This window comes from Achroia grisella, unplaced genomic scaffold, assembly GCF_030625045.1.
Source record: "Achroia grisella isolate CSIRO2021 unplaced genomic scaffold, CSIRO_AGI_Agris_v1 utg1419, whole genome shotgun sequence".
Taxonomy (NCBI): domain Eukaryota; kingdom Metazoa; phylum Arthropoda; class Insecta; order Lepidoptera; family Pyralidae; genus Achroia; species Achroia grisella.
In genome coordinates this window covers 390,318-415,049 of record NW_026712630.1, presented here as the reverse complement: position 1 = coordinate 415,049, position 24,732 = coordinate 390,318, and the positions used below count along the sequence as shown (strand labels likewise).

At 36.4% G+C, this 24,732-nt stretch overlaps 2 protein-coding genes across 2 annotated transcripts in view; one reads left to right on the top strand and one right to left on the bottom strand.

Annotated features, from left to right (window-relative positions):
* Positions 1-550: 550 nt before the first annotated feature.
* On the top strand, positions 551-5,209 carry LOC131855459 (6-phosphogluconolactonase). Its single transcript, XM_059206737.1, has 4 exons — positions 551-811; positions 1,980-2,180; positions 2,920-3,200; positions 4,949-5,209. Exons 1-4 carry the CDS (start codon positions 694-696, stop codon positions 5,048-5,050), a joined length of 702 nt encoding a protein of 233 aa, XP_059062720.1. The 5' UTR covers positions 551-693; the 3' UTR covers positions 5,051-5,209.
* A 2,468-nt stretch (positions 5,210-7,677) lies between these two features.
* LOC131855437 (trithorax group protein osa-like) overlaps positions 7,678-24,732 on the bottom strand; it is a 49,238-nt gene continuing 32,183 nt past the window's right edge. Inside the window, exons 24-32 of the mRNA XM_059206712.1 lie at positions 22,908-22,992; positions 22,356-22,648; positions 21,590-21,772; positions 19,748-19,898; positions 18,867-18,961; positions 18,308-18,418; positions 13,713-13,748; positions 9,171-9,271; positions 7,678-8,390 (exon numbers count right to left, since the gene is read on the bottom strand). Coding sequence (XP_059062695.1) covers positions 9,182-9,271; positions 13,713-13,748; positions 18,308-18,418; positions 18,867-18,961; positions 19,748-19,898; positions 21,590-21,772; positions 22,356-22,648; positions 22,908-22,992 — 1,044 coding nt within the window. The 3' untranslated portion in view covers positions 7,678-8,390; positions 9,171-9,181. The remainder of the gene's footprint in view (positions 8,391-9,170; positions 9,272-13,712; positions 13,749-18,307; positions 18,419-18,866; positions 18,962-19,747; positions 19,899-21,589; positions 21,773-22,355; positions 22,649-22,907; positions 22,993-24,732) is intronic.

Below are 24,732 nucleotides of genomic sequence, written 5' to 3'. Positions count from 1 at the left end.
TTGCATTATAAACAATATGGGTATAAAAAATTGTACGTTCATATACCAGAAGAACAGTTTAAATATTATTCTAAATTACTGACAATCTAATACAATTTTCAATTTACACAGTCAATTGATGATGATGATGATGATGATAGTAAAAAATATGCTTGTAATAATTTTAATTGATATTATAATTATTAAATTATTTTTGATTATTTTTATTTTTGAATTGTCAGCAATGGGACTAATAACCCCACAGCTAGCAATTTTTGGTTTGTCTCATTTCAGGTTGACCTCCACGCGGTTCCCTCTATAAACCATCGTGATAAATTGCAATTTGCCAAGAACGGCTAACTGATCTGCTTCATGCTCGTCTTATTATCCTCCACTGGCGCCATGCCAGCGAAAACAGTAAGAACAATACCAAGCTTCTTTTAAAAAAAAATTGGCGCCAATAATTATAATTATCAATCACAGTCTATCTATAGAGTACTGTAACATAATTCGGTCTGTAAATCAATCAGCTGTCAGTCAGTCAATCATTATTATTAGCAATATTTCAATATGATCGCAGTTCCCTTTGCCTTTTCTTTAAGGATAAACAACACCAAAAAAAAAGATATATTCCAATTTTTTTTATTTATTTCATTAATCATAATATAACCTAGCTTTTTTTGTTTATTTACTTTTAATATCTACATTATCAAAATGACGACTATAAAAGTACGAGATGAACAAGAAATTATAAATAAGCTAGTTTTATATATAGAGAAAATATCAAATGATGCTATAAACACGAGAGGAAAATTTTACGTCGGACTATCAGGTTAGTTTACAAGTTAATATATAATAATCGCAAGAATCTCTACTATTGGCTTTGTACGTATTGTACATACATATATGCAGTCACAGTTATTATAAGGATGTTTAATATATTCGGAAAATTCCCTAAGACGTAGTGTGGATGCTTCCATCTCTTTGATTTCTTGTATTTAATCCCGAGTACTACCAATGTGCAATGTCAGGTCGACCTCTACGTGAGTTGCTACTGGCAACTGTCATTGTTAATTCCTGTTGATTCCTTAATAATGGGCCAACTAACCTGAATCTCTCAGCCTATCATCCTCTTTACATTCAACATACAAATTACAAAACTTAGTGAAGTATTTTTTTTTATTTATTGCACAAATTACAGAAAAAAAAAACAATGAAAAATAGAAAATATACATTGATACAAAAGGCGGTGTTATTGCTAAGCAATCTCGTCCAGACTACCTTTAGGTGGATAGAGAAATAAAAATAAGAACAAGGTAGGTGCACATAATAAATAAAAATAAATATATATGACTCAAATATACATTAATATAAATATATATACATATAAATACATATCTACATACACATACATATACTCAATAGTGCACATACATTTGGAAATAATGAAGGAAGATTAGTTAAGAGAATAATAAGAGATTAATTAAAGGGAAAGAAAATGAGATGAAAGAAAAGTATGCGAGAAGGAATTTCCTAAATATGTGACTAAATATTTTTTAATGCATATAATACTTAAACTCCAGTTTACTGGGTGCTATAAGTACTTTGTTGTGATTTGGTACTAACAATCAAAACAAAGTACTTATAGCACCCAGTAATCTGGAGTTTTAGCATTATATCCATTAAAAAACAAGCACCATGGCTGGTTGACCTCTATGCGGTTCCGTTGAACGACATTGTACTTTTTTAAAATTTAATTTTTATGGAATGTTTAACCTACCTGTGCTAATGATTTATGCTTTCAGAGCATCAGTGGAGGATGATAGAATGAGGTGACCGACCTTAGTCAGTTAGCTCATGACAAATTCAATAAGAATTTATCAAGATCATTTCAAGTGTGAATTATGTGAAGGTCAACGGGGTCATCTCTGTAAAACACAATTACATAGATGGCCATACAAATTCTACTTTGTAACTGGAACTCATTGTCATAATTTCAGGGGGCTCGACAGTAAAATATCTCTCGGAAAGTCTGCCCAGAGTGGATACAGACTGGTCGAAATGGGTGCTAGCGTTTTGCGATGAGAGAGTAGTTGGTGAAGATAGTGATGATTCCACATTTGGCACATATAAACGGCAGCTGTTACCGAAGACAGGACTGAAGGCTGCTCAGTTTATAGTCATGAAGCAGGGTATTACAGGTATATAATCTATACATATAAATAAAATTGGAGTGTCTGTTTGTAATATTGAAATACATGCATATGAATATAAATACGGTACATACACCAAAATAACATTTTTTACAAGTTTTGCCTGTCTCTCTGTCTGTCAGTCTGTCCGTTTGTTCCAGCTAATCTCTGAAATGGCTGGACCGATTTTGACGGGACATTTTTGGCAGGTAGCTGATGTAATAAGGAGTAACTTAGGCTACTTTTATTTTAGAAAAATAAAGTTAAACTCCACACGGCTGAAGTCGCGGGATCAGCTAGTAATAATAATATATTTGGACAATTGTCATGTGACACATGTATATTAGACTTGTTCTATGAAATGAAAATGGTACATGTAAGAATACCGCTGGACAATTCACTAGACAACCGCTGGACAATCTAGTCTTGAAGTAAGCAGAACTTATGTTATGGGTACTAGACAACTGATAAAATACGTATTTTCTTTTGTAAATACATGTGTAATATACATAGAAAACACCAAAACTGATACAAACAATCATACGCATGAATACAAATGTTTGTACAGCTCTAGGACTCAAACCAAGGACCATGTGACCACCAAGGCTTTGTATATATAATTAAATACATTTTTTTGTTAATACATACATAATAAAGATAAAACTATCCTAATTGTTGACAAAATAGCTACCCCATTTAGAATTATAGCCCTGGAGACTTCCGTTCAAGATTTTTTAAAAATTTTCAGCACAAGAAGCAGCTGTGGACTACGCAGAACAGTTGAGAACAGCGTTTAGTGGTGATGACTTCAAATTCGACCTGCTGTTACTAGGCATGGGCCCTGATGGACACACCTGCTCTCTGTTCCCTGGTCATCCACTCCTCAACGAAGTCAGGTTACCAGTGGCAGCTATAACAGATTCTCCAAAAGAACCACCTGAGAGGATCACACTTACATTTCCGGTTGTGAATAATGCTAGGAATTGTATTTTTACTATAGGCGGTGCTGGAAAGGCTGATATGGTTAAGGTGGGGTTTTGTTTTTATTACTTACTAGCTGTGCCCGTGACTTCACCCGCGTGTAATTTTTAACATATGTATTATCCTGAAGTATAAACAGTCAAGTCAAAATCAAAACAAAATCAAAATCCGTTTAGTAGGTTTTGTGTGAAAGAGTAACAAACATCAAATTCATAATAATAATAGTAATAAATGAGAGGTTGCCGTACTATAAGTACGAGCCCCATCCGGTTCTCGAAAGCGACAGCGTCAGGCTCTACTGGGACCGATCCATCATCACGGACAGGATCGTTCTTGCGAACAAACCTGATATCGTGGTGATAGATCGGGCACTCTCGAGGGTGTTTTTGGTGGACATCACCATACATCAGTCATTAGATCAGCCATCCATACGTGTACGAGAAAAGAAAAAAAAGGGAAAAGATTAACTTGTGTGAGACTACTAATATTCAGTGCGGAAACCTGACCACCGCTCCTGGAAGCTGTACGACTGTTTGTGAGTAGTTCAGGCGTCACCAAATTGTTTCTTTTAATTCCAACGAGTTTATTGTGAAAATCATTTACAAGATATTATTATGGTTGACGCGTACAAGAGCGTATTATCGAAAAAATATATGTCTCGACTTATGAGCCGTTATGGCCATTGAATTCTCTGATCGATATGCACCGCACTCGGTGCTATGTTCGCACTGATATGTGCCGCCCCCTCCGCCCCGCTCTGCCGTCTATACGGCGTTTTTTTTTTCTTGTAACACAGGGGACAAACGAGCATGCGGCTCACCTGATGGTAAGTGATTACCGCCGCCCATGAGCACCCGCAACACCAAGGGAATTGCAAGTACGTTGTCGGCCTTTTAAAAAGGAATAAGCTCTTTTCTTGAAGGTTTCAATATCGTTTCGGTTCGGAAATACCATTGCTGGAAGGTGATTCCATAATGTGGTTGTGCGAGGCAAAAAGTTTCTAGAAAACCGCACTGTGGAAGACCGCCATTCATCCAGATGATCAGGATGGTATTTCAGTGAACGACATTTATTGGTGATGAAATTCAGACTTATTGGATTAGACCCATACTGGGACACGTGCCCTTGAACGAGGCATGAATTTGCTGTTGTTATACCAGGGCTCGTTTCCAGGTATTTGCAAATATAGCGTTGAGCAATACCACTTTAATTATACCAAGAAATAAGAAATGGGCGACAAAGTTTTTACTAATCTGATTTGATATGCCGCAGCTTAGATGGCATATCAAAACACACAACTGGCAAATTCATCAAATACCAATAACACCAGAAGTACATGCTCGATATTGACCCCTAAAAATAATATACAGGTTCAAGAAAACCTTGAAAATACCCATGCTAGTCTCTAGAGATAACCTTGGCAGTTCTCTACACATTATGTATAAGTGTGTTTTACCTGTTCAATACCCATAACACTAACTGTGCTTAGCTTAGGACTAGATGGTGATGTGTGAGTTGCCCTCAATTAATATTATTATTATTATTAAGGTATAACAATAGTAACTTCAATAACTCTTTGCTATCCGGTACCTCTATGCCATATTGTTTAATTAGAAAAATATTCCTAATTTTTTTCATGGTCTTTGACTTTTTACTTAGAAAAATTATGGTGCTTGCTCATAATCCGATTTATATATGTCGCCCGGGGGCCTCCGGCTTAACACCCTCCACTACGGCACAGAATATAAGTAGAAACTTAGTACCTATAAATAAAATAGTTTTTTTTTATTTCACAGCGCATATTAAAAGACAAGGAAGACCTACCTGCTGGAAGAGTGAAACCCACGAGTGGTTCCGTCTACTGGATTGTTGATGACGCGGCGGCTGCATATTTATAACTTGTTTTAACACTTTAACTGCTGAGAGGAACCCTAAAAAACGTAGATTCAAACTTAGCGAGGACTGTAAGCAGTCGTCTGTGAGGTACCACCAGAGGACTTTTAAAATGATGACAATGTAATATATATTCAATTCAAATCAAAATATCTTTATTTATGTAAGTCTATTACAGACTTATGATATGTCAAATCTACAGTCAGTTTGGAATGATTTCGAGATGAGAACTCAATTTAACAATTGTACCTACACAGTCATTAAAATTCAAATTTGACGCGAATTCATATGCTATTGCAAAAAACAAGAAATCTAATCAGTGTTCGCAACCTGAACAGAGCAAACCCCACAAGTAGCACCCGTTACGAGTATGACGGATGAGCCAGCCATCATTTATACCGTATTAAATTTGTCGCTGTCATTATGTATCATATATTACTGTAAAGTTTCATCGAAATCCGTTTAGTACATTTTGCGTGAAAGAGTAACAAACATCCATCCATACTCACAAACTTTCATAATATGTATATACGTTTATAATATCAGTACGATTCATACGTAAGTGCAAGTCGTTTTGTAAATTCTAGGGGTTGAGGTGCGTCCAAATTAACAATAGCCTCAACCACGCGAATTCCCAGCAGTTAAAGTGTTAAAGTTAGGTTTAGGAGAACGCTTTACTTCCGATGGTCGTGGGTTCTATTCCTCGCACGGTACAAACATTTGTATTCATGAGTATGACTGTTTGTACCGTGTTTTCTATGTATATTATGTATCTATTTACAAAATAAAATATATCTAAGTATTTGTATCAGTTGTCTAGTACCCATAACAAGTTCTGTTTACCTTGGGACTAGATGGCGCTGTGTGAATTGTCCTGACATTATTATTATAAAGTTTTTTTTAACATGATCTGTTAATAGTAACAATGATATCTTATATGATAGTAAGCTATTATTTTGTTAAATAAGTTATATGTATTTTTTGTTAACATTAGTTTTACCAGTTTGGTATATTTTGTTTTGTTTCATTACATTCCTGTTATATTTAAATGTTGATTGGGAATTATATTGTTTTCATTTGTCAATGTTTTTTTAATTATTCCCTAAATGTCATCAAACTTGTTGGTGGTAATCTGTTTTTTTTCTTAGGGATGATAGAATAGAATAGAATAGAAAATCATTTATTGAAATAAATTTACATTGAAGCACTTTTGAATAGTCATTACATTTTTTTAAACTACCGCTCATTCGGAAAGCTGTCTCATCAAAAGATAATGGAATGATGCACGCGCCTGTAATACCTAGTAAGCCGAAGAGTTTTAAAGGTAAAATAATATATTAGGTTACTTGTGACCCGATATCTGGTAGCTATTTTGCCCAAAGGCTAAGTATGGCCATTCAAAGAGGTAACGCTGCCAGTATCTTGGGTACGCTGCCTCGATGTGCCGCGTTGGATTACAATGATTGTTTTTTGTAATTGTTTGTATTGAATTATGAATTTATAGGCTGTTGAAAAATATTAGTTTTATTGATTAAACTGTTTTTACAAAATGTTTAGAATAGAATAGAAAATTATTTATTTTTTTATTTAAGCATTTTTGAATAGTCATAATTTTTTTTTATGTGCCGCTCGTACGGTAAGCTGTCTCATCACAAGAACGAGCAAGAAACTTGTGTTGCTCTTTTAATAATTATACTTTCTTCTTTGACAGTACGCTGCAATTGCAGTTGGGCATTCCCATCTTATCTGCAATATCATGAACAACCATATTTGAAAAGAATACGAGCTGAGTTTCTTCTCAGTTCTCATCTTAAATCACTCCGAACTGACGGTAGATTTGGCATATCATAAGAATCTGTAATAGACCTACATGAATAAAGATATTTTGTATTACGATTTTTTTAAAAACATAAAATGTTGTCATTTTGCAGTTAGGCATTGCCATCTTATCTGTGATCTCATGTACGACCATATTTGAAAAGAATACGAGCTGAGTTTCTTCTCAGTTCTCATATTAAAAACACTCCGAACTGACGGTAGATTTAGCATATTATAAGTCTGTAATAGACCTACATGAATAAAGATATTTTGTATTACGATTTTTTTAAAAACATAAATTGTTGTCATTTTGCAGTTAGGCATTGCCATCTTATCTGCGATCTCATGTACGACCATATTTGAAAAGAATACGAGCTGAGTTTCTTGTCAGTTCTCATATTAAAAACACTCCGAACTGACGGTAGATTTAGCATATTATAAGTCTGTAATAGACCTACATGAATAAAGATATTTTGTATTACGATTTTTTTTAAAACATAAGGCGTTGCGATTTTGCAGTTGGGTATTGCCATCTTATCTGCGATCTCATGTACAACCATATTTGAAAAGAACACGAGCTGAGTTTCTTGTCAGTTCTTCTCATCTCGAAATCATTCTGAATTGACGATATATTTAACATATCATTAGAGTCTGTAATAGACTTACATGAATAAAGAATATTTAGAATTACGATTTTTTTAAAAGGTGTTGCCAACATCAAAATAAAATTACTGTACGGTTTACGTACTTATCATAAAAGTCAGTAATAGATCTGCACGAACAAAGATATTTTGGTAGCAATGAAACGAGGTGGCGAGTTCCAATATTGTTTTATTCCCTCATACAAATGTCCGCGGGTTCAACACAACAGCATTCTTTCACATAAAAAAGACCTCGTCTATAAATTACGGTAGTGTTACATTACGATTACCTATGACATTTTTAATTATAATATGTAATTACAAAAATCAACTAAATACAAGATAATTCGGCGCGCATAGCGCACCAAACACTTACATATACATATTTTATATATAGAGATAAGATATACATAGCACTACAGTTAATTTTTAAACAATTATTGTAACCTATAACGGTGTTACGAATGAGAACGGCGCCGGCGCGAGCTTATGTATACAATAAAATAATAGTACAAAAAAAACAACCTAATATTGCAATTACATATCTAAAGTTCTAAACTTAATCTCTGTTACTCTATGATTTCGACGCGGCCCGCCACCGACGCCCGCACTTATGAATTTAAAATAAAAACATATTAACATAGTTGTCGTTTCAATTTCCTTTTCATTTTATTATACATTAGTTATACATTAAAATAGGTACACGCAAGACATCAAGGTGGCGTTACGGGTGCGTAGCGAGCACGCACGTAACGGACGGTCGGACTGTCCGGCGGCCGGACGGCCGGACGGCCGGACGACCGGACGACACGACAATTGACTGAACGTTGAGGGGGCGTTCGCACGCCATCTATATACATGTGTCTAACGACTGCTTGCTTTTAACCTGCAACATTCAATTGACTAATTAAATATTACAATCAATAATAACAAACTACCTTCGCCGCTGTTACCACACATAGGGTAGTCAGAGTCAATATCTGCCTTTACAGGTACGCTCTTTCAGGCAGGAAAGAATGTGCATGTAAATGGACGGTAGGGAAAACTTTCGACGAAAATTGACGATTTCTTTTTGGTTCTGTTTATCCTTGAACGGAAACTTTATTTTATGTCCTAAATTGTTGTACAAAAAAAATGTTCCCGAGTTTCTCAATAGTTCAGTGCAAAAAAGTTCTAGAATCTCATAATAGTTCTATAGAGAGCAGGATACGCCCACTACCATGGCAGACCCCAAGGAGTCCGGACAATAGAAGTTGCAGTATAGAAAAACTCTGACACATGGATACAAACTCTCCTAGCGGAAAAATTCCCCACACAACGAACTCCCATCCGGAATGCACCACGAAGTCTACCACAGCACATCCCGCTCTCCCGCCATCTTTTTTTTGTAATTATTTTTTATTTAATGACTTATAGAAGGAGACAACTAACAAAAGGAAATGGCTGTCGGAAGGAGTCGACTGACAGAAGGAGATCAACGACAGGAAATGACTGACAGAAGAAAATGGCGGTCAGAAGATGGCTAACAGTAGAAGATGGGCGAGCACAATAGATCTATGTAGGTAGGAGTGCTACTGGTCCAAGCACCTGATAATAGCCCAACCCCCCCCCCCTTCCAATAAAAAAAATAACAGTAGGAAACACTGACTGACAGAAGGCTACTTACCGAACAAGCGGCTAGTTGGGCGTCCAGTAGGACTGCGAGTACGCAGGCTTGCTGGCCTGGGGCTTCGACGACGCGTTACGACCGCCGCCCGCGCCGCTCTCCTGTCAAACATTCGTACATATATACATACTGCGCAATACATTCAAATAGCAACCTTAATTCCTGCGCATAAGGTTGATATTATGTTAAATATATAGATAACGTTCTGCGTATATTATTATTGCTGTCGAGTCACACAACCTTATATATATACTCAGCAATACAGTGAAATAGCAACTTTAATGCTTGGATATAAGACATATAATGTTAAATATATAGATAACATTCTGGGTATATTTTTGTTTCCGTTTAGTTACACATCCTTATGCATACATATATACTGAGCAATCAATTTAAAAAGCAACCTTAATGCTTGTACATAAGATTCACATTATGTTACGTATATATATAACATTCTGTATATATTATTATGCAGTACAGAGTAAAGGCGACAATACAAATAAGCAATTGTATATATTAAAACTATAAGGCATTGAACACATCTGTAAGTATTACAGTTGTTGTTGCAGTTGAAAATTTTGGCAAATCCCCTACTGGATGTGACGTAACGAATTTTGAAACGCCTACCGGATGTGACCTAACGGATTTTGAAACAATTCAAACAGTAGTTGCTAAACGACTGAGCTCGCGATATCACTTATGCGTTGCCATTCAAGTCAAACTAAAATATCAAATTTGCCATTCAAGGTAATTAAAATATCAAATTCTTTTATAAATTACTTCAAATATGTTCTTTAAAATACGACAGAACTTTCATTCCAATCTATTATATACTAGCTGTGCCCGCGGTTTAGTAGTTTTTGCTTGAAAGAGTAACATACATCCATTCATACTCACAAACTGTCGCGTTTATAATCTATACATATATATGTATACATAAAGTAAGTGTATACAGAAAGTTTGTGAGTTTGAATGGAAGTATGTTACTCTTTCAAGCAAAAACTACTAAACCGCGGGCACAAACAAGACAACAGAACTTGGCAGAATATTGTCAGAACCAGCTTCCGGTGCAGCCAAGTTGTTGTTAGTTTAAGTTTTTTTAGTTGATTTTTGTTATTTAGTATAGGTACGATCGGATTGTCATCGTAACATTTTGTGTACAAAATCCTAATTAAAAAAAAAGAGAAATAAATATACGCATATAGTAAAAAATGGTTATTTCAATATTACAAACAGACACTCCAATTTTATTTATATATCTATACATATAAATAAAATTGGAGTGTCTGTTTGTAATATTGTAGTAACCATTTTTTACAGTTTTACAGTTTTTATCTGTCTGTCTGTTTGTTCCGGCTAATCTCAGAAATGGCTGGACGGATTTTGACGGGACTCTTATTGGCAGGCTGATGTAAGGAATAACTTAGGCTACTTTTATTTTAGAAAAATTAAATTAAATTCCACGCAGACGAAGTCGCAGATACAGTCTATATAAAAATTACATAACTCGTTGTTTATCCACGATGGACTCCTACTGAACCGATTGCAAATTTGATTGCACATTGTGTAAAATTTGATCCAACTTGAAGCATCTCAATTTATAGTCGCAATATTATTTTATATAATAATACTCAAGAACCTTATATAGCAATATAAGAAACTTAGCCACAGCAATGTGTGGCCGGGTCTGCTAGTAAAAATAGATATATATTTAACATTTTGACTCCTGAAATGTAGAATCGAATAACTTGATAACGATAACAATGTTTATTTAAAAGAGCAACACACAAGTTTCTTGCCCATTCTTCTTGTGATGAGTCTGCATTCCGAATGAGCGGTACAATCTAAAAATGTGGCTATTCAAAAGTGCTTATATTAAAAGAATAGAATAGAAAATCATTTATTCAAATAAACTTACATTGAAGCACATTTGAATAGTCATTACATTTTTTTTTTTAATCTACCGCTCATTCGGAATGCTGTCTCATCACAAGAAGAACAAGCAAGAAACTTGTGTGTTGCTCTTTTAAATAATTTATTCTAACTTACAATTTAAGTTTAAGTGTGTGAATACGAACCACCGATTAACACTAATTCAATGAAATAATAAAATAGAAAAAACATTCAATATACAACAACTGGTTAAACAATTAATAAGAGAAAATAAGTCATAGTGATTAGAGCAGACCAGTCCACACAAGCTGCACCCGTTCACGAGTATGACGGCTGAGCCAGCCACCATTGCGCTCGAACAAATTTAAAAAAAATATATGTTATTCTGATGCATATGCTATATTACTGTAAGGTTTCATCAAAATCCGTTCAGTAGTTTTTGCGTGAAAGAGTAACAAACATCCATAATTACAAACTTTCGCGTTTATAATATCATAATAAGATTCAAATAAACTCAGTACAAGCAATTTTGAAGTAATATTTTTGATTCTACCACTCATTCGGTACGCAGATTCATCACAAGGAGAATAAGCAAGAAACTTGTGTGTTGTTCTTTTAAATAGATATTTTTTACATTACTACAAATGCAAAAACTATATTTTTCACCTGGATTTTCCTTAAAATAATGGACAATAATAACAAAAGTACCAGAACATATATGTACCCCATCCATCTAAATCCAAAACTGCATATTACATAACCATATAATATAACTACTCGCCCCGGCTTCACCCGGGTGTACATGTACCTTCCTCTTGAATCACTCTATCTACTAAAAAAACCGTTTTAAAATCCGTTGCGTAGTTGTAGATTTAAGCATACATAGGGACGGACAGACAGCGACAGCGACTTTGCTTTATACTATGTAACTAGCTATTCGCCTCGGCTTCACACGGGTGTACATGTATTAAACATATAAACCTCCCTCTTGAATCACTCTATTAAAAAAAAAAGTTCCAAATCCGTTGCGTAGTTTTAAAGATTTAAGCATACATAGGGACAGACAGCGACAGCGACTTTGTTTCATACTATATAATAATATACCTTCATTGAAGTCGTTTAAAACTATATATTTAAAACTATATATAAATGCAGAGATTTACAACCTTTTTTTGTTAAATACAAACATACAACAGAAAGAAATATATATACTTAACATATACATGCATTATGAAAAGGCGGGTAACACTTTATTAAATATATATATATACAACAATAGCGATAGTACAGAATATATTATATGTAATATATATACTTATTTAACAAATATAGTGCGTATATAGGTCGGTTCGTACGTAAGCTACGACAATGGTATAGCATACATATATATTTTGTGTAATTGTCGCGCTGTTTGTTTTTTTTTTTGTTTGTTTAATGTGTGTTTTAGTTTTTTCTTCTACTGAATAAATATCATTTCATTTCATATGAATAGTTTGGTTGTTGGGTGAACATGCTCTTAGGAACAATGTACCATTTCGAATAAAAAAAATATTTTATTGTTTAGTACCCTATTTATCTAGGAAGGCTTTATAACATCTTGCCACGCCTAATAAAAGTGGAGATTCCATGTAAATCTATGAGTAATTCGTAAGATTCGAACCCGGTTACCGTTGTTGAGGTTATATACCATTATAAGAATCTATACATATAAATAAAATTGGAGTGTCTGTTTGTAATGTTGAAATAACCGTTTTTTACTACATGCATATGAATATAAATACGGTACATACACCAAAATGTCATTGTTTACCATTTTTGTCTCTCTGTCTGTTTGTTCCGGCTAATCTCTGAAATGGCTGGACCGACTTTGACGGGACTTTTATTGGCAGGTAGCTGATGTAATGAGTAACTTAGCTGAGCTACCTTTATTTAGAAAAATTATTTTATTTTAGAAAATAAATTTAAATTCCACGCGGACGAGTTCGCGTGTCTAAAATATAACTAATCAAAAAGCTACATTATCTTAATTTTTTTATTATTCGGCATTAAGAAACACAGACATATATAATATAAAATTGCCAGGCGATTTATGAGCGTATACTTCTCGGCATATATATTACTATTGACATAGCAGAATTACATTTTACAATTAATATGTTACAAAAATTAATACAAACAATATTATGTAAAAATAAAAACGCATATTTCTGGCCCTCATTTTATATATCAACTAGTATATAACCCCCTAATCCCAGCTTCGCCCCGGTGTACATATATTATACATATAAACCTTCCTCTTGAATCACTCTATCTATTAAAAAAACCGCTTCAAAATCCGTTGCGTAGTTTTAAAGATTTAAGTATACATAGAAACGGACAGACAGCGACAGCGACTTTGTTTTATACTATGTAATGATATCTATTTAATGTTTTTCTTATTATATTATATACACAGAGTTAATTATTATTTCTTCAACCCTCTCTTTATTAAACCGACAAGAAGGTAAATTTTTAATTATGAATGAATGAATGAATGAATGAATGAATGAATGATAAAGTACCAACCGTATACCTCTCAGTATACACGTAGCCTACATACGAACCGTCAGCGTGCTTGACATAAACATATATGTGTATATATTAACTTACCCGCCTATTATGACTACTGTTCACCCGCACATCCATCTACAAACGAAAGCAAACTCTAAGAATATAGTAATTAAGATCTAAAATAATATACTGTCTGTCGAAGCATGCAATAACATAACATTTTCAATCATAACAAGACTTGATACCGTGCGTGCCACTGAGATGTTGACTGTAGAAGAAATCGGTTTAACATATTTGAAGGTTTAATAACTGTAGCAGTTAACTTTCTTGCCAGTTTTTCTTAAATGTAGTAGTTAGCCAAACTGGACGATAGTGATAGTGTTAAAAATAATGACGCTAACAATCAACAACGTAGAAGAAATCGGTTTAACATATTTGAAGGTTTAAAAACGGTAGCAGTTAACTTTCTTGCCAGTTTTTCTAAACTGTAGTAGTTAACTGGACGGTACGGATAGTGACAAAAAATACCAAAAACTATATCTTAAATCAACAATTTTTTAAGTTCAACTTTAGACTGTGTTTGTTAGTTCGATGCCCGTACAATAAAGACATATTGGTACAAATAATATGACCGTAAATCATATGATAAAAATGTTGCCATTCTAATAACACGACGGTATGAAAAAATACGTGCTCGAAAATATTCACTGAAATTTCTGTTTTATACCTATCAAGAAATTCTTCCTTTCAGGAATGAAACCTCCTTTAATTTGTATTGAATGAGTACTTTACTGTATTATGTTTATTTATAACTAAAACAAAGTATTTTTTTAATTATCATTGTTGGCGACCAGCCGCAGCAACCTCTTTTGATACTTTTATTATTTTTAAATCTATATTTTTAGAACAGTTCTTTTTATACGTCATGTTTTTTTATACATATAAATTACTCTCTTATTGTCTTTGGATAGTTTCGTATCTACACAATAATATACCATTATCACATAATCTACGTGTTTTCATCATTTATATACTCATACAGTCCACCGATCCATTACAATCGTTGAGAAATATAAATCAAATATATAATAATAAATAAATTTTATTCTGGTCAATAACCTGATTATAATTTTGTTTTTATATGGTGTAAACCCATTATAACAATGAGGAAGGAGATACTCAAATGAGGTGAAATAAACGAGTAACTCGGCTCGAAATTACATTCCAACTGACTATCTATGGTAGATTTGACTTAGCATAAGTGTCTGTAATAGACCTACAGGAATAAAGATATTTAACTTGTATTGATAATTTTAATAAGAAGTTTAGTTTTAATATACTTAATTTAGTTTTTTAAACAGTTAATTACTTTATAGGATATCCTCTAATTTTGTTTTAATTAATTATTAGGCATACATTACCTAGGTAAAGCATCTTCGCTTAAATGAATGCTTGATGGTTCTGCAGAATTTTAATATACTTAATTTAGTTTTTTAAACAGTTAATTACTTTATAGGATATCCTCTAATTTTGTTTTAATTAATTATTAGGCATACATTACCTAGGTAAAGCATCTTCGCTTAAATGAATGCTTGATGGTTCTGCAGAATTTTAATATACTTAATTTAGTTTTTAAACAGTTAATTACTTTATAGGATATCCTCTAATTTTGTTTTAATTAATTATTAGGCATACATTACCTAGGTAAAGCATCTTCGCTTAAATGAATGCTTGATGGTTCTGCAGAATTTTAATATACTTAATTTAGTTTTTTAAACAGTTAATTACTTTATAGGATATCCTCTAATTTTGTTTTAATTAATTATTAAGCATACATTACCTAGGTAAAGCATCTTCGCTTAAATGAATGCTTGATGGTTCTGCAGATTGCAGATTTTCTACAGATACTGCAGAATAACTAGGTATTCTGTGAAGCAAAACCATTTTTTGTACGTTAATAGTTTTGGCTAGATTAACTGTGGACTAATTTTTGCAATCTATGGTGATTGTTAGTTTTGGGACCTAGAGGTCCCATTGGTGTTAATGTACTATATCAGATCGGCTTCTACGTAATTCTCTAAAAGAATTTATTTTATTATCATATACTATCTATATATATCTTCCACTAGTTCCTAAAGAAAAAATAATCTATTCAATCAAAGTTTAATAGTAGACAGATGTTCGAATATGAACGCTAACTTCAATGTCATAAAGTTCAATTTCGTTATTTAATAGGATGGTGTACTATACACCTTTTTAAACAGTCTCATCTCAGTGACACGTCTTGGTTTATTCATTATATATTGCATGCTTGAATAGCACAAAAACTCAATTTACTAAAAAAAATGTAAATACATTCGTCTACAATGATACGTAAACACAGGTGTGTCATATTGACATGTTAAACGTGTCTAAACGTGTTCAAACGTGTCTAAACGTGTTCAAACGTGTCCAAACGTGTCTAGTGCTAAAGCATTTATGTATCACTGCTCGTGACTATGTAGCATGCAAATTTTCAAAGTCAGAGATGTAAATAGATGCCATAATCATTTAATTTATTGAATGTAATAATAACACGTCAATATTATTGTTACTAATGCGATAGTTTGTCTGTCTGTCGGTTTGTGGATTTCTCACGGCAAAATGGCTGAACAGGTCATAATGAAGTTTGAAGAACGTACTCCAACAGTTTACACCGCCTTACTTACGATGGTGTGTAGTTCGATTCTCAAACGAGATTATGAATTGGCGTGGGGGGTGTTTACGTATATTATGTATGTATTAAAAATATATTTACTATTTCTCTCAACTCAATTGTTTAGTACCCATACTAATCTAGTTAATTAGGCACTATTTGGGTTGTCTCAGGTAGATGAATTTTAGTATAGAGATAGATTAGATCTTGACAAAATGGTGGATGAAAGTTTGTATTGGTAAATATTATTATTTACCAACTAAAGGGGATAAGATGTTGGTATATTACGCTGACGAAATCGCGTCCATCAGTTGGTCTTTAAAATAAACCATATGCTTCTTGAAAATAAGCTCAAATTACCTTATTTGGTACTTAATGGACTTTCCATTACTTTCTATACACCTATGTGATATTTCGACATACATGTATTATAGCAGAGGTTCCTAAACTTTTTTGTGTCGTAAACCCCTTGCCATATTTTTCGGTTTTGGACAGACCCCCCATTCATACCTGGTATTGATTTTTTGTAAATTTCTAACTGTAGTAAAGTTTAGTGTTGAAAACATAACGTAAAAACAAGATGACCGATGTCGTAGACCCCTTGTAGTCTATCACAGATCCCTGGGGGTCGATATAGACCACTTTGGGAATCACTGTATTATAGCATCTATTTACATTACGTGTATAGTCAAATATATTTTACATTTTTACAAGTTGTGGATAAATTTCCATGCCAATAATGATATTGTTATAATTATAGACAATTCCCAAATACCGTTGTTCTAGCTAAACCGACGCTCCTCCATTCCGATGGTCGAGAGCTGGATGGTCACGAGTTCGATTCTCGGACGTTATAATTTTACGTTCATTTATAAACTTATAGATATATATGTGTTTAGATTGTAGTGGTAATCATATTAATTTAATTTAATTATTGTTGTTACTGAATAGATTTATATAATTTTGTTTAATTCTGCTTTTAATATACAGTACGACACAGTAATGGTTGGTCGTCGAACAGTCAACACTAGGTTTCCAATATACGAGTTTTAATCACAGCCTGATAATGCCTCGTTCAGAGGCGAAACACGTGTCGCAATATGGGTGTAGACTCAATAACGGTCGGAATTTGATCACCAACAGAGAAGCTCGAAACGCTTCCAGTAACGGTGGTCAGGTTTCCACATTAAATTTTTGTAGTCTCACACATGTTAATGGTAGCAGAATTAAACAATATCATATAAATGTATTGAGTAATGGATGGTGTGGTCACCTAGTATGGCGCGTGGTGGTGGTGGTATTGTGGTGGTGTTGGATACTGTGGTGTATGATGGTGGTGGTTGTGTTTGGCAGCAGTGGTGGTGATGTATGGGGATTGTGACGGTGATGGTGTGTTGGTGCGGCGTGGGGATGTAGTGCGAGTCGGCGGGGTGCCGCTGTGAACGTGTGGCGTGTGTGGTGGTGTGTGGTGGTGGTGTACGTGGTGTCACCTGGTGCGGCGCGTGGTGGTAGTGGTGGTGGTGTGTGGTGGTGGTGTGCGTGGTGTCACCTGGTGCGGCGCGTGGTGGTAGTGGTGGTGTGTGGTGGTGGTGGTGGTGGTGGTGTGCGTGGTGTCACTTGGTGCGGCGCGTGGTGGTAGTGGTGGTGTGTGGTGGTGGTGGTGTGCGTGGTGTCACCTGGTGCGGCGCGCGGTAGTGGTGGTGGTGTGTGGTGGTGGTGGTGGTGAGCGTGGCGTCACATGGTGCGGCGCGTGGTGGTAGTGGTGTGGTGGTGGTGGTGGTGGTGTGGTGGTGTCACCTGGTGCGGCGCGTGGTGGTGGTGGTGGTGTGTGGTGGTGGTGGTGGTGTCACCTGGTGCGGCGCGTGGGGGTTGGTGGTGGTGTGTGGTGGTGGTGGCAGTGGTGTGTGGTGGTGGCGGTGGTGTGTGGTGGTGTCACCTGGTGCGGCGCGTGGTGGTGGTGGTGGTGTGTGGTGGTGGTGGTGGTGTGTGGTGGTGTCACCTGGTGCGGCGCGTGGTGGTGGTGGTGGTGCGGCGGCGCGGGGATGTAGAGGTGCGAGCCGGCCCCGAACGGTGGCGGCGTGCCGCTGTGGAACGTTGCCTTCTCGTAACTCTGAAACAACACACCACCACCCACCATCAATTACATAGCCCCTTCCTATACAAAGCTACTCAAATCTTTGATACTGATATTTATGAGATACAGTTACCTAGATACATTTAGATATAAGATCAATATTTTTATATACATACTAGCTGTACTCGCGACTTCGTCGGCGTGGAATTTAACTTCATTTTTCTAAATTAAAAGTGGCCTAAGTTACTCCTTATTACACCAGCTACCTGCCAATATAAGTCCTGTCAAGATCGGTCAGATCGACCAGCCATTTTAGAGATTAGCCGGAACAAACAGACAGACAGACAGACAAAAATTGTAAAAAAAATTATTTTGGTGTATGTTCTAGATTAGATATTACTGTTTTTTTTATGATTCGGCTTAAATTATACATACCATCGTAAACTTTAAACCATCGACCATTGATACGGTAATTTATACTTACATTAACTTTGGAGAGCGCTACATGAGGCTTGCCGTATGCTAACTCGGCTGCGCCACCCGCTTTGCTGCCCGCTCCGCCATATGCTCCGCCGCCGCCTGCAACAGTTGTGTGTTATGGTAAAGAGTGGTAACGGCGCAAAATTACCTAATACATGTGCCACCTTAAGTCGTTGCAACTGTTCTTCGTAGAACTGCATGCAATTACTTACTCCGGCACGTGTAGCTCATTAGCTGCCTCTACACATACGTTTTTTCACTCGCGAATCGGCTTTCACGCAGGAAAGAACGTGTATGTAAATGTAGACAGAGAAAAAGATATTTACTTTGGAAATTACACACTGTCCTAAGGAGATAAAAACCATCGCTTAAGAATATCCTTCAATTCTTATACTTGATAGGCCTAGGCAGCTGTAGTATATGTGGGAAAGAGAAGGAAGTATTACGTCGTCTCTGGCGCACACAGCTGGCGTCATTAAGCTGTGAACGGTGAATGAAAACAGTCTATTTTAGAGACGATAATTAGGAATACAAACAGACACAATAGAACTATGCCGGTTGCTACATTTGAATTTCTTATCAGTTCTTCTCAAATATGTATGTGCTAAAAAAAATATACATAAACACTTGACAGCTAAAATGATACCGATTTGAACTGTTGTCACAAAAGTACAATAAAAATATCTTGATGTTCATAAGTGGCTAAAATGTCCTACATGAGTAAATGATATTACTAGTTCCCTTTAGGATCAAATAATGGCCCAACCCAACATGAATAAATGATTTTAGATTTTACAGGTTTTCTTTAGCATCGACTTATGGCCCAAGGCTCTTAATAAAGAAACAAGGGGTGACTGGTAGAGGGAGTGTGAGTGGTGGTGGTACCAGTCTTGTAGGAGTCCTGTGCGTCGTACTGGGGCTGCTGCTGCGCGTAGGTGGAGACCTTGCCGGCCGCGCCGCCCACGCCGCCCACGCCTCCCACGCCGCCCACGCCGCCCACTCCGCCCACGCCGCCCACGTTCGACCCTCCGCCGTACTGCAACCAAATCATTATCTAATTAAAATCAACCCGCAAAGTAAAGTAACGAGAGACTTTGCATGTCCCGACCTATACTAATCACCGGCTCGATCTGTGTCAGAGATATTAATATAGTAAGAATGAGTGAGATATATAAAATAATAAATATCATTTATTTGCTCCATATGTTCATACTACGTTCATGTACTATAACGAAAACAAATCCTCGGAACGGTGAGGTCGCTCCGTGAAACCTGAGAAGACACTAGGAAACTTCTGCGCTTGTGAGAAGCTTGGCTGGCTACCTTTGTAGTCTAGGCTCTACACGCATAACGGCTCAAATGAGAGGCTGATTGCGGAGATTGTAGTCCAACATACAATACAATACAATAAATATACTATTTTACTTCTTTCATGTTCACTACATACATAAAAATAGTAATATATTAAAAAATCTTTCACCCCATATGTAACTTTTGGTTATCTGAGAAATTAGGATTACATAACAGTGTTACATTTCAACTAATTACGTTTCTCTCGCTCTTTTCATAGAATCAGTGTTCGAGTAGCATTCAACCTAGGTGCTTTCATTTAATGAAACCCCTCATCAATCTATTAATCACTATCACGGAACTGTGGACTTAACCCTCTCCCAACATTCTTTGGTCCTTCGAGCCGGATGTGACACCTTACAACGGTAATTTCTTATTATATTTGATGCAGTTAGTCTATATTTTAGAGAAATATATGTCAAATAAAAAATATAACTATTTTGATACAGTACTATTTATACGATACTATTTTTGAGTAACTTATTAGAAAATTTGGTAATTAATATTAATTTTTGATAGGCAATATATGTAATGTTAAATTTGTTTCTGAGATTAAACATAAATCATATACAACATATAGAATACTTAAATACATTTTATTTCATAAATATGTATTTATTTATCAAAAGTTTCGTGCGAGGAATCGAACCCACGATCAATGGAATTAAAATTGGTGTGCTAAACCCAGTAGACCAGTGATTCCCAAAGTGGTCTATATCGATCCTCAGGGGTCTATGAAAAACTGTAAGGGGGTCCACGACAGCGGTCATCTTGTTGTTTTTACTTTATGTTTTTAACACTAAACTTTACTACAGTTAGAAATTTACAAAAAATCAATATCAGGTAAGAATGGGGGGGTTTACCCAAAACCGAAAAATATGACACAAAAAAGTTTAGGAACCTCTGCAGAAGACCATAGAGAAAATGCTTAGAAAATATACAGCCAACTTCCTTATTAATTCTTCTAAGCAACATTTCAGTAATACAATATACAAAAACTAGCTTTTGCCCGCGGCTTCGCTCGCGTTAATTTATCCCCTTAGGGGTGGAATTTATCAAAATCCTTTCTTAGGGGATGCCTACGTCATAGTAGCTTTATGCATGCAAAGTATCAGCCTGATCGGTTTAGAATTGACAAACTTTCATACAAAATTGTATCCCATATTTTATCCCCCTGGGGGTAGAATTAATCAAAATCCTGTCTTAGCGGATGCCTACGTCATAATATCTACCTGCATGCCAAATTTCAGCCCGATCCGTCCCGTCGCTTGGGCTGTGCGTTGATAGATCACTATGTCAGTCACCTTTCAGTTACATATATATAGATAACAATTTAAAATTGTGCTACCACAAATGAGTATGTATGTGAGCACTGACCGGGTAGACTCCGTACTGGTAGGTGGTGGGCGGCGGCTGGTAGAAGTAGGCGTACCCGGGCGGCAGGGCGGCTGGTACTTGCTGCGGGGAGGCTGCGTCCGTCCGTCCGAACCGATCTCCTGCTCCCAGACCGAAGCTACCCTCGCGCGCGTTCACCCCGTACCCCACCTCGTAGTACCCGCCCTGGAAACGTACATTTATTTATTGACGGTTTTCAATTATTGTCAGGTGGTTATTTTTATTAAAAGAACATTTTAAATTTTCTATAATAATTCTATGCTTCTGCGTTTAGCGCATACGAAAATGTTGATTTGTTTATGACTAGCTAACTACCCACCCCGGCTTCGTACGGGTGTACATATATTATATATATAACCTTCCTCTTCCCAACAGTAAAAGCGACTTTGTTTTATACTATGTAATGATAATGAAGTGGTTTTTATTTGAGTTGGAAATTTACCAACTAACAAGTTGGTAAATTTCCAATGCACAAGTTGGAATTGTGAATTATATGAAGAATATGATTTACCTTTACATTACCACATACATGAAATATTTCATACTAGCGCACTATACTCGCGCAAAATCATTTGCATTACATTTACTTGACATTTAGAATAGAATAAAATAATATTTATGTATTAAAAAAAATACTAATAACAAGCTCTGCTTAGCTTGGGACTGAGTGATATTGTGTATATTGTCTATTATTATTACTGCAATATGTCGTGACGGTGGTGGTGGGCGTGGTGGCGGCGGTACTGACCATGTGGTGTGGTAGCGTGGTGGTGCCGCGCAGCAGCTGCTCGTCGTACGCGTACCCGGCCGCGTGCGCGCCGCCCGCGCCGTACAGCGCGCCGCTCGCGTACCCCGCGCTCACTCCGCTCACTCCGCTCACTCCGCTCACTCCGCTCACTCCGCTCACTCCGCTCACTCCGCTCACTCCGCTCACTCCGCTCACGCCGCTCACACCGCTCACACCGCTCACGGAGCTCACACCGCCCACGCCGCTCACTCCGCTCACGCTACTCGCGGAGTTCGAGCTCGTCGATCCGTGCGCTGACACAAAATACGCTTATTCATTACAGGGTCCTTCGAGCCGGATATTATTATTTCAATAATTTTATCAATTTTAATTAATATTAACGTTAAATTAGAATATAGACAAACTTAAACATGTTATAATACTTCGAGAAGGATAAATTTTAAACGAAATTTTATACTATTTTTTTTTTTTTTATTAAAATTTGTAACTTTAATATTCGTTTTTATCTGACCACTAACAAAGATTCAGACATATATAATGAACAAATCTCACCTGTGGTGGTTGCTACTTTGGCTGTTGACGTCTGAGTCGTTGACGTACTTGATAAACTATTACTCGACGCTACTGGCCCGTCATACTGTAACAAAATTGAAATGTAATAAATAAAAAAAAGGTTACTAATGACTAAAAGTAATAAATGTAATTAATATAAGGCTAAATTTTAAAATCATGTTAAAATTTACATATCGATCTTAAAATGTTTGCGGATTCGATTTCTCGCATGATGTAATTTTGTATTTATGAGTATGACTATTTGTATTGGCGTGGGTAATTTCTATTATATATGTATATTACGTCTACAGTATAACTTAAAAACTAATAATTTATTATATAATCTTAATCAAATCTGTTGGAAATTATTGTATATCAGATAAGCTGTAACTGTTGACACATATATGTATATTGTTATATACATTGCAAATTATTGTATCCACACAGTTAGGAATATTTATTCTATTCTGTCCTCTGGTGTCCTACCAACGTAAACCGTTAGCGTAGGCAGTGCACGATTTCAAAATCATGCATAAAATAAATATAGATTGCGGTGCAGTACTAGCGCGTATTGGACTGCCCTATTATCATCCATAAAAATATTTCAAGACGGTGTGCGATGTGGTAGTAGCGTGTCCTTGAACTGCTCTACTATCATATATAAAAAATATTTCAAGGCGGGGTGTGCGATGTGACACTAGCGCGTCCTTGGGCTGCCCTATTATAGTCTATAAAAATACTTCAAGGCGGGGTGTGCGATGTGATACTAGCGCGTCCTTGGGCTGCCGTATTATAGTCTATAAAAATATTTCAAGGCGGGGAGTGCGATGTGATACTAGCGCGTCCCTGGGCTGCCCTATTATAGTCCATAAAAATATTTCAAGGCGGGGAGTGCGATGTGATACTAGCACGTCCTTGGGCTGCCGTATTATAGTCTATAAAAATACTTCAAGGCGGGGAGTGCGATGTGATACTAGCACGTCCCTGGGCTGCCGTATTATAGTCTATAAAAATACTTCAAGGCGGGGAGTGCGATGTGATACTAGTGCGTCCTTGGGCTGCCGTATTATAGTCTATAAAAATATTTCAAGGCGGGGTGTGCGATGTGATACTAGCACGTCCTTGGGCTGCCCTATTATAGTCTATAAAAATATTTCAAGGCGGGGAGTGCGATGTGATACTAGCACGTCCCTGGGCTGCCCTATTATAGTCTATAAAAATATTTCAAGGCGGGGAGTGCGATGTGATACTAGCGCGTCCCTGGGCTGCCCTATTATAGTCCATAAAAATATTTCAAGGCGGGGAGTGCGATGTGATACTAGCACGTCCTTGGGCTGCCGTATTATAGTCTATAAAAATATTTCAAGGCGGGGAGTGCGATGTGATACTAGCACGTCCTTGGGCTGCCGTATTATAGTCCATAAAAATATTTCAAGGCGGGGAGTGCGATGTGATACTAGCGCGTCCTTGGGCTGCCGTATTATAGACTTCAAGGCGGGGCGTGCGATGTGATACTAGCACGTACTTGGGCTGCCGTATTGTAGTCTATAAAATACTTCAAGGCGGGGTGTGCGATGTGATACTAGCACGTCCTTGGGCTGCCGTATTATAGTCTATAAAAATATTTCAAGGCGGGGAGTGCGATGTGATACTAGCACGTCCTTGGGCTGCCGTATTATAGTCCATAAAAATATTTCAAGGCGGGGAGTGCGATGTGATACTAGCGCGTCCTTGGGCTGCCGTATTATAGACTTCAAGGCGGGGTGTGCGATGTAATACTAGCACGTACTTGGGCTACCATATTATAGTCTATAAAATACCTCAA

What these genes read in the sequence shown, in the direction of transcription:
- LOC131855459 (XM_059206737.1), top strand. Translation starts at nt 694, where the DNA reads ATGACGACTATAAAAGTACGAGATGAACAAGAAATTATAAATAAGCTA. An exon ending in CATGAAGCAGGGTATTACAG is followed by an intron (nt 2,181 to 2,919) that starts GTATATAATCTA and finishes AAAAATTTTCAG; the next exon opens with CACAAGAAGCAGCTGTGGAC. An exon ending in GAAAGGCTGATATGGTTAAG is followed by an intron (nt 3,201 to 4,948) that starts GTGGGGTTTTGT and finishes TTTATTTCACAG; the next exon opens with CGCATATTAAAAGACAAGGA.